Raw genomic sequence first — 12,388 nt, 5'->3', positions numbered from 1 at the left:
GGAGAAGCTGCACAGCGTACAGGCAATCCAGTAATTTGTAGAAAGAGCTGGCCAGCAGACGTAATGCTATGAAATACTGTAAATGTGTGCTGTGACCATAGTACTTTTTAATGCTACTTGTAATATTTGTTAGGTGTAAGTGCTATTTGCCTAATATGAGTGGTGATTTTGTGTGCAACATATTTTATTTGAACTATTCTTTCTGTTATCTCAGGTGAAATGGGCCAGAGAAAACTATCACCACAACCAGGGATCACCTTATACCTTGCGACTGGCATCAGCAGATGCCAGTGGAAAAATTATTGTGTGGGATGTTGCATCCGGCACAACCCGATGCGAAATACAGGAGCATTCTAAAGCCATCCATGGTAAGGAGATATCACTGAATGGTTATAGTGAAAAAATACTCTTATTTCTTACTCCAGCGAGTCTAGTTATAAAACAGTTTGCTTTGGGTCAGCTAGGCCAGTATGCCAGAAGAGCTGGTTTCCTTAGAATTTCATTAGTTACTACAGTTCATCCGGAAAGTATTTACAGCGTATCACTTTTTCCATATTTTTGTTATTTTACAGCCTTATTTTAAAATGGATTAAATTCATTATTTTCCTCAAAATTCTACAAACCATACTGTGACGGTATCGGTATGATATCCCCGTCAAAGATTCCCTTCTTCCATAAGAACATCACCCCAATATTCCACTAGGAGGAATATCCCTGAGATCGCCCATTAAGCCACACATTAGTCCAGGCTTACTGCTAGAACAAGACACTTTAATGACACAAAAACTCAGCTTATATGTGGTTACAACCTGTTGGGAACGCCCCCCTCACACAGTGGGGTTTCCCATACAGATTATAGGAGACAAGTCGGAGCCGACCATGCAGACACGTTTCTTTAGATAAAGACATCAGTGGAGTTAATTAATACACTGAAGCAATCAGAATAATTAACATACTACTTCTCTAATCATTTAGCCTGATGATACAATACACATCTTTTAAGGGTAAACACAGATCTTCTTCACACAACACAATAGATCAATTAACGTTTGGAATAGTGAGGGGACATTAGCACGTCAATGACCTGTCAGAGGAATGAATCACACATGAAATTCCTTTCTACCTCTACCCATATGGCTAGCAGGGAGCAGTAAACTGAGACGTATAGGCAAATGTATCACACATACCACATAATGACAACTTGAAAGAAGTTTGTTTTGAAATCTTTGCAAATTTATTAAAATTAAAAAATATTATGCACATAAGTATTCACAGCCTTTGCAACGACACTCAAAATTGAGCTCAGGTACATTCCGTTTCCACTGATCATCCTTGAGATGTTTCTACAACTTGATTTGGAGTCCACCTGTGGTAAATTCTGTTGATTGAACATGATGAACAGTGCATGTCGGAGCACAAACCAAGCCATTAAGTCCAAGGAATTGTCTGTAGACCTCCGAGATGGGATTGTATTAAGGCACAGATCTGGGAAAGGGTACAGAAAAAACTCTGCAGCATTGAAGGTCTCAATGAGCACAGTGGCCTCCATCATACATGAATGGAAGAAGTTTGGAAACACCAGGACTCTTCCTAGTGTGGCCTGCCTGGCCAAACTGAACGAGCAAGGGAAAGAGCTTTAGTCAGGGGGGTGTCCAAAAACCTAATGGTCACTCTCACAGAGCTCTGGTGTTTCTCTGTGGAGAGAGGAGAATCTTCCCGAAGAACAACCATCTCTGCAGCACCAATCAGGCCTGTATGGTAGATTGGCCAGATGAATGTCACCCCTCAGTAAAAGGCACATGACGGCCTGCCTGAAGTTTGCCAAAAGGCACCTGAAAGACTCATACCATGAGAAACAAAATTATCTTGTCTGATGAAACAGATTGAACTCTTTGGCCTGAATGGCAAGCTTCATATTTGGAGAAAACCAGGCACTGCTCATCGCTTGACTAATACCATCCCTACAGTGAAGCATGGTGGTGGCAGCATCATGTGGAAGGAGCTGGGAGATTAGTCAGGATCGAGGGGAAAAAAAATGAATACAGCAATGTACAGGGACATCCTTGATGAAAACCTGCTCCAGATTGCTCTGGACCTCAGACTGGGGCAAAGGTTCATCTTCCATCAGAACAATGACCCTAAGCATACAGCCAAGATAACAAAGGAGTGGCTCCGGGCAACTCTGTGAATGTCCTTGAGTGGCCCAGCCAGAGCCCAGACTTCAACACACTTTGAATATCTCTGGAGAGATCTGAAAATGGCTGTGCACCGATGCTCCCCATCCAACCTGATGGAGCTTGAAGTCCTGCAAAATAGAATGGGGGAAAAACTGCCCAAAAATAGGTGTGCCAAGCTTGTAGCATCATACTTTAAAAGACGCTTGAGGCTGTAATTGGTGCCAAAGGTGCTTCAACAAAGTATTGCACAAAGGCCGTGATTACTTATGTACATGTGTTTTTTTTTTTTTTTTTCGTATTTTCAATAAATTTGCAAAGATTTCAAACAAACTTATTTTCGCGTCTTTTTTTTGGGGAATATTTAATAAAGTAAAAAAATATTGTTTTTCTTTTTTTCAAAATTGTCTGTCTTTATTATGTTTATAGTGCAAAAAATAAAAACTGCAGAGGTGATCAAATACCACCAAAAGAAAGCTTCATTTGTGGGGAAAAAATTTTTGTTTGGGTACAACGACCGCACCATTTTTAGTTAAAGCGACGCAGTGCTGTATTGCAAAAAATGGCCTGGTCATTAAGGGGGAAATATTCTGGGGTTAAACCGTCCATGGTTCTTCAGCTGCTTTTGTTTATTTTTTGCTGATTCTCATCTGTGCAGATCGTACAGAAGTGATCTTTCAACAAACCTGTTTTTCCTCGGCTCTCGTTTTTACTAATATATTGATGTTCCTTGTTTATCCTGCAGACATGCAATGGCTGTGGAGCCAGGATGCCTCTCGTGATCTTTTGCTGGCTGTGCATCCTCCTAATCTAATTGTACTGTGGAATGCAGACACTGGAACAAAACTCTGGAAAAAGAGCTATGCGGAAAATATCCTTTCTTTCTCCTTCAACCCTTTCCAACCTTCTCAGCTTGCTTGTAAGTATTGGGAGTAAGCAGAAATGCTAGGGCTTAAAGTGGTTGTAAACCCTCACATATACCCAGTGAAGTGAACCGCCTCAGATAATACAGAGATGAAACAAATCCTTCTACATATGTTTTGCTTATATTTCCAACGTTTTCCCATCTCTACTCCTCTTCCAAAGTGCAGATCGTGTTTAAAAATCTTTCTTCATCTGTCAGCAGCACATAGGGAAGGGCGGAGAGACAACAGGTACACTGTGAGAGCTGATTGGAGGAAAGGAACTTCTCTGAGCTCTCCCTCCCGACACAAATTTATCTTGTGTGTTGGGAAAACTTCTCAGAAAATATTCATGCTGATTACAGAGGAACAAAAAAGCACCAGAGAGAAATTACACTTAGAGCTTTGGAGAAAGATAAATAAGGAAACTTTGCTTTGCTCAAATTCCATGATGGGGATTTAAAACCACTTTTGTGACGTTGTCCTCCCACAATGCTGCGAGTTGGAAAGGCTCCCATTATCCATAGAGGGGAAAGATTGTGCCAGTGGCTGAATATTGTATATTATTATCATTGTTATTTTATTGGTCGCTGACTTGACAGGCCATATGTGTTTAGATATACCAGTAATACTCTGCTGTGATGCATTATTGTTATTATTTTGACTACTATTATTATAATACAGGATTTATATAACGCCAACGTCAATGTTCATCATGGGTAGCCCTTTAAAAGGATTGTAAATGATTATCTTGTAAAACAGCCTATTCAGTTTAAAATTGAAATGAAAGGCAAACATTTTTGTATAGATATAAAAAAAAAAGTAATAAACCCTTTTTTTAATAAGTGATCACATTCCCTCTGTTCTCAGCTGCATATTTGCTCAGAGGAGGAGAAGCAACATTACACTTGGCTTTCCAGTGAATGGCTATGCATAAAGGGGTAGGTGTCAGGACAAGTCTGATCATTGGAGGAGTGCAGGGTGTGTTCCCAGCACAGTTAGGGAACTGACCACAGGGTTTTCTTGCTTGGTGTGATCAGTTTTTATTAGGAAAGTAGAGCGACTGTCAGGAACACCAGGAATTTCACACAAATGAAGCAATACAAAGAGAACAGGATACTTTTTCATACAAGTATATGGCACAAAAGGCACACATCAGGAATATGAAATGCTGGGGTAACAAACACCTTAAAGGGTCAATCAAGGGGAAAAAAAAATGTCTTTAAAATAACAAACATGTGATACTTCCCTCCACTGTGCAGTTCGTTTTGCACAGAGTGGCCCCGATCCACGTCTTCTGGGGTCCCTCGATGGCTGTCTCTGGTCCTCCCCGCAAGAACTCATCACATTCATGCGAGAAAGCTTGCATGGTGATGAGTCCTTGGGGGCGCGCTCCCGTGATACAGCGAGCGGCCATAGCCGCTCACCGTATCACTCGGCCCGCCACTGGATGTGATTGACGGCAGCGCCAGCCAATGGCTGCGCTGCTCTCAATCCATCTGCTCTAGCCAATCAGCGGCCAGGCTGAGCGGCGAAGAGGATCTCTGGACCGAGCGTGGGACTTTCGAGGGGTCAGGTAAGTAAAACCGGGGGGGGCCTGCATCATCAGATGTTTTTTCACCTTAAAGTATAGAAACTCCTTTAACAATGGCGTTTTGTGGTTCCAGTGACACTTCAAACTGTTGGTAGTCAACTGTGGCATTTGCAGTTTTTAAGGATAATTTTTGTATTTTTTACCCAGTACTGACTAGCGAGGGCATCGTGTTTGTCTCCGACTTCTCTCCGTCTAAGCCTCCAGCCAGCAGTGGAAGGAAAGTTTATATATCCAGCCCTCACTCCAGTCCTGCTCACGCAAAGCCAGTGACAACTACTGGTGCAAAGAAAGCCCTTAATAAAGTGAAGATACTCATCACGAATGAGAAGCCAAGGTAAGAATAACCCAACAGTAGAGATAAAACGGATGTGTATAAAAGAAAAAAAATGTAAAGAAATCAGAAATCGATGCCACACATGGAAACCACAATTTATAAAGTCTTTGATTACAATCCCAGTGCATAAACAAACAACAATGTCCTAATAAAATATCCAGGAAACGTGTGCACCTTGAAATCACATCCATGAAGGCCACTACCAAAATCTGGTGCAGCTCTGCATAGAAACCAATCCGCTTCCAGGATTGATTGTCCAAGTTTAACTGAACAGCTTAAAAACTGGCTACCATGCACAGCTGCACCAGATTCAATGCTTCACAATCCTTTCATACACTAAAGCTGCGTACACACGACCATTTTTCATGTCATGGGAAAAAATGAAGTTTTTCTCGATGTGATTCCCGTCAAGCCTGCCTTGCATACTCGCGATCATGAAAAAAAATGCTCGAACAAAGTGCAGTGACGTACAACACCTACGACGGCACTATAAAGGGGAAGTTCCATTCGAATGGCGCCACCCTTTGGGCTGATTATGCTAATTTGCCATCTCATAACGTGCTTCTGAGCATGCGTTTTTTTTTTTTCCCCCCCGTCATTAAAGCGTTCACACAACCGTTTTTCACGACGACGTGAAAAACGACGAGAAACAATAGAGCATGTTCTAAACTTTTAATGTCCATTTTTCATGTCATGAAAAATGCTCTGGAGCCTAAACACGACCGTTTTTAACAACCAATTAAAAAAATTGCATTTTTCTCGTAATGTACGCGGCATAAGTGTTCACAATCCGCTCTTTTCCCTTACTCTTGAGGCTTCTGAAGCGGTCTATGAATCGCTAGGTGTTAAGAGCAGGGGTGTGGCTTGTTGGGAGCTGTGAGTGTACACAGCCCCATCCAGAAGGGCGTATGCATAGGTGTGTCCTTTTCAGCTGGATAGACATGGGAGGGGCAGCAGCTTGTGGACCGATCAGGAATACAAAAATTGTTAATTTTCAAGGAAGCACACTATACTGTATGCAAGTCTAGATTTCCTGAACTAAAAAAAAAAAAAACACAATAAAATTGAGATTTGTGCACCCCACTGTAATGGAATTACTGATCCTCTATCTAGGATCTTGCTGGCAAAAAGATCCTGTGTTTAAAAATAATTAAATGTGGTGGCCATCGCTGATTGATTAAACACAATTAGTGATGGTTCATCATTGGTGGTGGTGGACCATGTGATTACCTCTGGATAAGTATATATATATATATATATATATATATATATATATATATATATATATATATATATATATATATATATATATATATATATATATATATATATATATATATATATATATATATATATATATATATATATATTTGGAATATATACCATTATGTTTTAGCTATGATTAAGCACTAGACCTCTGTGCGAAACACGTCAGCTATCTATATCCCACTGCTTGCTGTGCTTTGTAGTGCTTTTATCCTTTTGCACAAATAAAGGCTACCTTTTTAAGGTTATTTTTTGGTGTGCGGCTGTCCATCTACTTTTCTCCCAACTTTTGCCTTGTGCATTGCCAGCACCCACGGTGTCTGAGGAGGACATTGATTGCTCATTGCACTCGCCTGGAGCGGCGTTCTCTTTTTCTCTATAGAGATATAGTGAGAGAAAGACAAGCGCCCATACGTGACATGTAACATTCTACTTGCATTTCATTAAGTGTGTAAATTCCGCCCTGTTAAAAAATTTAATCCAATACAGCTCACCATCCAAATGGCACCATACTTGCAGTAAAGCATTGAGGTGGTAATATCCTGTTATGGGGGTGTTTCTCTTCAGCAGGGACTGGAGCACTTGTCGGGACACATAGAAAAATGGATGGGGAAAAATGCCGTAAAATCCTTGAGAAAAATGTGAATGTTCCTGCATGGCCTAGTCAGAGCCCAAACCTAAACCCCATTGAGAATCTGTGGAATGACTTGAAGACTGCAATCCACAAATGGTCACCATCAAATTTAAATGAACGTCTGCAAAGCAGAGTGAGAGAATATTGCAAAGTCTAGATGTGCAAAGTTAGTAGAAACATATCCCAACCGACTCAAGGCTGTCATTAAAGCAAAATGTGGTGCAACAAAGGGGATTCTTTCTCCAGCTCCGCGATTCGGTCAAACAATGGCTGTATATGACAAATGTCAAAGACGATCCTTGGCAGGAAGCGTTGGTCCGACTGGTTGGAATTTCTTTAAGTAGAATGGGTCCCCAGGAGCAAGCTGGAAGCTGTACTTGTAGATGGAGTCCCCAAACCGATAAACTGAGGCCCCATACACACCATAGAATCTATCCGCAGATAAATCCCATCAAATGGGTTTCTGCGGATAGATCCTATGGTGTGTACACGCCAACGGATATTTATCCGCAGAGAAATCTCCCCTGGGATGGATTTCCAGCAGATGGATATTTGCTGACATGCACAACAAATCCATCTGCTGGAATCCATTCCAACGGATGGATCCGCTCGTCTGAACAGACTTACAGGATCCATCCGTCTAAAGGGATTCCCCGCACGCGTCGTAATGATTTGACGCATGCGTGGAATTCCTTATATGACAGCGTCGCGCCCGTCGCCGCGTCATAATAGCGGCGACGGCGCGACACATCATCGGCAGAGGATTTCAGCGCGGATTTCAATGCGATGGTGTGTACACGCCATCGCATAGAAATCCTCTGAAATCCTCGAGAGGATTTAACCGCGGATACGGTCCGCTGGACCGTATCTGCGGATAAATCCTCTCGTGTGTATGGGGCCCTCAGTGTATTAGTGGTGCATATAAAAAGGAGAGAAGGGTGGCCACATAGCGTAACTCTGTATAGTAAGTAAAATACGTTTTTATTCACAGCTGTCAAACTTACATTTGGCTTGGAAACATAAGAGCTCTTGCATGCAAATAGGATGACAGTGGAGTCCTCCCGACGCTTTCGTGGGTCAAAAGCACATCGTCTGGGGTTATATTATATATTTCGCTTTGATGTTATACAGTATCTCACAAAAGTGAGTACACCCCTCACATTTTATGATATATATTTTCATGTGACAACCCTGAAGAAATGATACTTTGCTACAATGTAAAGTAGTGGGTGTACAGCTTTTATAACAGTGTAAATTTGCTGTCCCCTCAAAATAACTCAACTCGCAGCCATGTCTAAACCGCTGACGACAAAAGTGAGTACACCCCTAAGTGAAAATGTCCAAATTGCACCCAAAGTGTCAATATTTTGTGTGGCCACCATTTATGTTTCCAGCACTGCCATAAACCCTCTTGGGCATGGAGTTTGTCAGAGCTTCACAGGTTGCCACTGGAGTCCTCTTCCACTCCTCCATGATGACATCACGGAGCTGGTGGATTTTAGACACCTTTGCTTCTCCACCTTCCGTTTGCCCCACAGATGCTTAATAGGCATGCTTGGCCAGTTCATCACCTTTACCCTCAGCTTCTTTAGAAAGGCAGTGGTCATCTTGGAGGTGTGTTTAGGGTCGTTATCATGTTGGAATCCTGCCCTGCGGCCCACTCTCCAAAGGGAGGGGAATCGTGCTCTGCTTCAGTATGTTACAGAACATGTTGGCATTCATGTTCCCTCAATGAACTGTAGCTCCCCAGTGGTGGCAACACTCATGCAGCCCCAGACCATGACACTCCCACAACCATGCTTGACTGTAGGAAAGCCACACTTGTCTTTGTGCTCCTCACCTGGTTGCCGCCAAACACGCTTGACACCATCTGAACCAAATAAGTCTACCACCTGCGCTCTGGATCCTGTTCCCTCACAAATGCTACGTTCACCCTCTGGCTCTATTCTACACTCTCTAACCCACATCTTCAATCTCTCCATGGCATCTTCCCTAACTCTTTGAAACATGCACTAGTCAGCCCCATACTTAAAAAGCCCTCACTGGACCCATCCAATCATGACAACCTACGCCCCATCTCCTTGCTCCCCTATTTATCCAAACTCCTTGACCGTCTAGTCTACAACCGACTGAGCGTACACCTTGCTGATAATAACCTTCTTGATCCCCTTCAGTCTGGATTTCGTCCTCAACATTCAACAGAAACTGCTCTCCTAAAACTAACAAACGATATACTAACGACCAAAACTAAGGGACACTATTCTGTGCTCCTACTCCTGGACCTCTCTGCCGCCTTCGATACGGTTGACCACCCACTCCTCAAAAAACTCCACACCTTTGGTCTCCGTGACTGTACTCTTCGCTGGTTCTCTACCTACTTATCCAACCACCTTCAGCGTTACTTACAACTCTACTTCCTTCTCTCCTCTTCCATTCTCTTGTGGGGCCCCCCAAGGTTCTGTTCTTGGACCTCTCCTATTTTCAATCTACACCTCCTCCCTGGGTCAGCTGATAGCCTCCCACGGCTTCCAATACCACCTCTACGCTGACGACACTCAAATTTATCTCTCTGCCCCTCAACTCACTCCTTCACTTTCCTCACGTATCACTAATTTACTATCAGATATATCACTTTGGATGTCACACCACTTCCTCAAACTCAATCTATCCAAAACGGAACTTATCATTTTCCCTCCCCCACGTGCCCTGATCCCTCTGTCAAAATTGATGGCACAACTATCAGCCCATCCCCACATGTCGAGGTCCTAGGAGTAGTCCTGGACTCTGAACTGTCCTTTAAGCCTCACGTTCAATCACTGTCCAAATCTTGCCGCCTCAACCTCCGCAACATCTCCAAAATACGCCCCTTTCTAACCAATGACACCACAAAGCTCTTAACTCACTCCCTGGTCATCTCTCGCCTAGATTACTGCAACTCCCTTCTCATTGGCTTACCGCTGCATACTCTATCCCCCCTTCAGTCCATCATGAATGCTGCTGCCAGACTCATCCACCTTACCAACTGCTCTGTCTCTGCTGCTCCTCTTTGTCAATCCCTCCACTGGCTTCCGCTCGCCCAACAAATTAAATTCAAAATACTAACTACGACCTACAAAGCCATCCACAATTCTGCCCCCAGCTACATCACTGACCAAGTCTCTAAATGCCAACCTAATCGTTCTCTTCGTTCTTCTCAAGACCTCCTGCTCTCTAGCTCTCTCATCACCTCCTCCCATGCTCGTCTACAGGACTTTTCCAGAGCCTCTCCAAGCCTATGGAACTCCTTACCCCAAACTATCCGTCTATATCCTTCTCTATTAGCTTTTAGAGGATCCCTGAAAACCCTCCTCTTCAGAGAAGCCTATCCTACCCACATCTAACAACTGTATTTAAATTTTGGCCATCTGATCACCCCCCACATCTACTACCCTCTGTTCCACTTGACCCTCCCTTCTAGATTGTAAGCTCTAACGAGCAGGGCCCTCTGATCCTTCCTGTATTGAATTGTATTGTAACTGTAATGTCTTCCCTGATGTTGTAAAGCGCTGCGTAAACTGTTGGCGCTATATAAATCCTGTATTATTATAATAATAATAATAATAATAATAATAATAATCTTGGTCTCCTCAGACCACAGGTCATGGTTCCAGTAATCCATGTCCTTAGTTTGCTTGTCTTCAGAAAACTGCAGGCTTTCTTGTGCATCATCTTTGGAAGAGGCTTCCTTCTGGGACGACAGTCATGCAGATCAATTTGATGCAGTGTGCGGCCTATGGTCTGAGCACTGACAGGCTTACTCTCCCCCCACCCCCTTCGACCTCTTCAGCAATGCTGGCAGCACTCGTACGTCTATTTCCCAAAGACAACCTCTGGATATAACGATAAACACATGCTCTCCACTTCTTTGGTCGACCATATTGAGGCCTGTTCTGAGTGGAACGTGTCCTGTTAAACCGCTGTATGGTCTTGCCCACAATGCTTCAGCTCAGTTTCAGGGTCTTGACATTATTCTTATAGCCTATGTCATCTTTATGTAGAGCATCAATTCTTTTTTTCAGATGCTCAGAGTTCTTTGCCATGAGGTGCCATGTTGAACTTCCAGTGACTAGTATGAGAGTGATGAGACTAAATATAACACACCTGCTCCCCATCTTGTAACATTAACGAGTCACATGACACCGGGGAGGGAAAATGGCTAATTGGGCCCAATTGGGACATTTTCACTTAGGGGTGTGCTCACTTTTGTTGCCAGCGGTTTAGACATTAATAGCTGTGTGTTGAGTTATTTTGAGGGGACAGCAAATTTACACTGTTATACAAGCTGTACACTCACTACTTTTACATTGTAGCAAAGTGTATTTTCTTCCGTGTTGTCACATGAAAAGATATAATATTTACAAAAATGTGAGGAGTGTACTCACCCTTTGAGAGATACTGTAAGTTGCACTAGTAAATATAGCTGAATAAAACAAAAACAATACCTCTCTTTATTTCAGGCTGCAAAGCAACAAAATGTGATTATTTTAATGGGGGGGGGGGGGGGTTATACCCACTGTAGAGCATTAGAAACGTGACCCACATTCCCAACATATTTTTTCAACAAGTTGGCTTCATTGTCTGGTTTGGGGGTGGGACAATAAAAAGTGCAAACAAAAAGTGAAGCGCACAACAGCTGTCACATAAAATTTTCCTTTTTAATATCAACAAAATACACCTCCCCATGAGTTGCAGGTAATCTGTCTTTTGCAATATCCTTTAACTGTGTAGCACTACCCCCGATGAGCTGCTGGTTTAGATTTGGGCCTGCCATTGCCTTACTGTTCCATGCACTCATCTCGGGGGGTTCTCCTTGAAGAGTTATCCATAAGAAATGTCTGCACCAACACAAAGTCTCTTTCAAGGGTTTTATTGAACAAAAATTCTCCAACAGAGGGGTAGAGGGATGAAAAGACTTGGGTACTTTTTTTTGCTTTGCGGATCACAAGTAAAAACTTAGATCCAGAGGAGTAATTTGGTTCCACGCTGGATTACAGTAACCACCAGATAGGCCTACTCTCACCAGCCTAGCAGCTTATGCGAAGCTCGCTAAAGTCTCTGCCACTGACTCGATAAGTTTGTCAGGCTGTCCCACGATCTTCTGCCACAAGACCGTGTGACTACTAACGCACTAGGTAGAAATTTCAATAGAGTACACGACTGATGGTGCCAAGAATCTTTCAGCCAACACGGCAGCACAGTGAGGTAAAACTGACAGGATAAGTCCTTCAAATGAATCCCAGTGGTTCAGCTCCCTTGGTGTAGGCGAGACAGTGAAGGACTAGTAGGCCCCAGCAACCTCCGGGCCTACTCTGTTACGAAGCCTCGGGCTAGCCGGCCCGAGACCATAAAACGGCTCACGCATTCACCTGAGGCCAGGAGGACCATCAGGTCAGGATCGGAAGACCCCGCCAAACCGGTGTCCGTTCCTTAAGTACCCTCCCCCAG

The 12,388-nt window shown here is 43.2% G+C and overlaps 1 protein-coding gene across 1 annotated transcript in view; it reads left to right on the top strand.

The window, feature by feature from the left end:
- WDR11 (WD repeat domain 11) overlaps positions 1–12,388 on the top strand; it is a 135,395-nt gene that overhangs the window by 24,313 nt on the left and 98,694 nt on the right. Inside the window, exons 3-5 of the mRNA XM_040361963.1 lie at positions 215–368; positions 2,920–3,093; positions 4,818–5,004. Coding sequence (XP_040217897.1) covers positions 215–368; positions 2,920–3,093; positions 4,818–5,004 — 515 coding nt within the window. The remainder of the gene's footprint in view (positions 1–214; positions 369–2,919; positions 3,094–4,817; positions 5,005–12,388) is intronic.

Source organism: Rana temporaria, chromosome 8 (genome assembly GCF_905171775.1).
Source record: "Rana temporaria chromosome 8, aRanTem1.1, whole genome shotgun sequence".
NCBI lineage: Eukaryota > Metazoa > Chordata > Amphibia > Anura > Ranidae > Rana > Rana temporaria.
Note: the sequence above shows the minus strand (reverse complement) of the source record. Positions and strands in the feature narration are given on the sequence as shown.